Source organism: Trachymyrmex septentrionalis, unplaced genomic scaffold, assembly GCF_001594115.1.
Source record: "Trachymyrmex septentrionalis isolate Tsep2-gDNA-1 unplaced genomic scaffold, Tsep1.0 scaffold43, whole genome shotgun sequence".
In the NCBI taxonomy this organism is placed as follows: Eukaryota; Metazoa; Arthropoda; class Insecta; order Hymenoptera; family Formicidae; genus Trachymyrmex; species Trachymyrmex septentrionalis.
In genome coordinates, this window is record NW_017305601.1 from 642,312 (window position 1) to 642,956 (window position 645).

General features: G+C 33.2%; 1 protein-coding gene across 1 annotated transcript in view; it reads right to left on the reverse strand.

The window, feature by feature from the left end:
- Positions 1-645, reverse strand: part of LOC108751261 (proteasome subunit alpha type-7-1-like) — a 2,650-nt gene that overhangs the window by 233 nt on the left and 1,772 nt on the right. Inside the window, 2 exon segments of the mRNA XM_018491347.1 lie at positions 16-227; positions 329-462. Coding sequence (XP_018346849.1) covers positions 16-227; positions 329-462 — 346 coding nt within the window.

The window sequence follows — 645 nt, forward strand, 5'->3', positions numbered from 1 at the left end:
TTCGTAGAATAAAATGTATAGTTAGACATAAGTTGCAATTATACCTCTAACGGCTGTCCACGTCGCATTACCGCTATTTCCAGATTTTTTTGTCCAGATTGAACTACTTCAAGGAGCGCTCTGATAGCTAATTTTATACAACCCTTTTCTGTCGATACTTCTTCCGGAGTATAATACTTCTCTAAGAATTCGTGTACAGTTTTAGCACTGCGACCTGTTGCGTTTGCCTTTGTGGAAGGACAGATTGATATACATTTTTAAGTATTAAAAATAATTATATTCAATCATTCAGTAAAAAATTCATAAAATCGGTCTTATCCATAAATACCTTCCATTCATAATATATCCCTGATGGCTCTGTTTGATAAAGATGTGGGGCACCATCATAATCAAATCCAGCTAGGAGACAGGATATTCCAAAAGGTCTACGGCCGTTACTTTGTGTATATTTCTGTTTTAAGCCTATAAATAACAATTTTAATTTTCTGTTGGAGTGATGTGTAGCTCCATATAAAAGTAATTGACCTGTAGTCAACAGTCTCAAGTTCGATCCTGAATATGTCTTGGTTTTATATGAGATTAATTGGAAAATTGAATGAGGTAAAAAAAATATATATATATATATACGCATTTTTTTTTACCGTC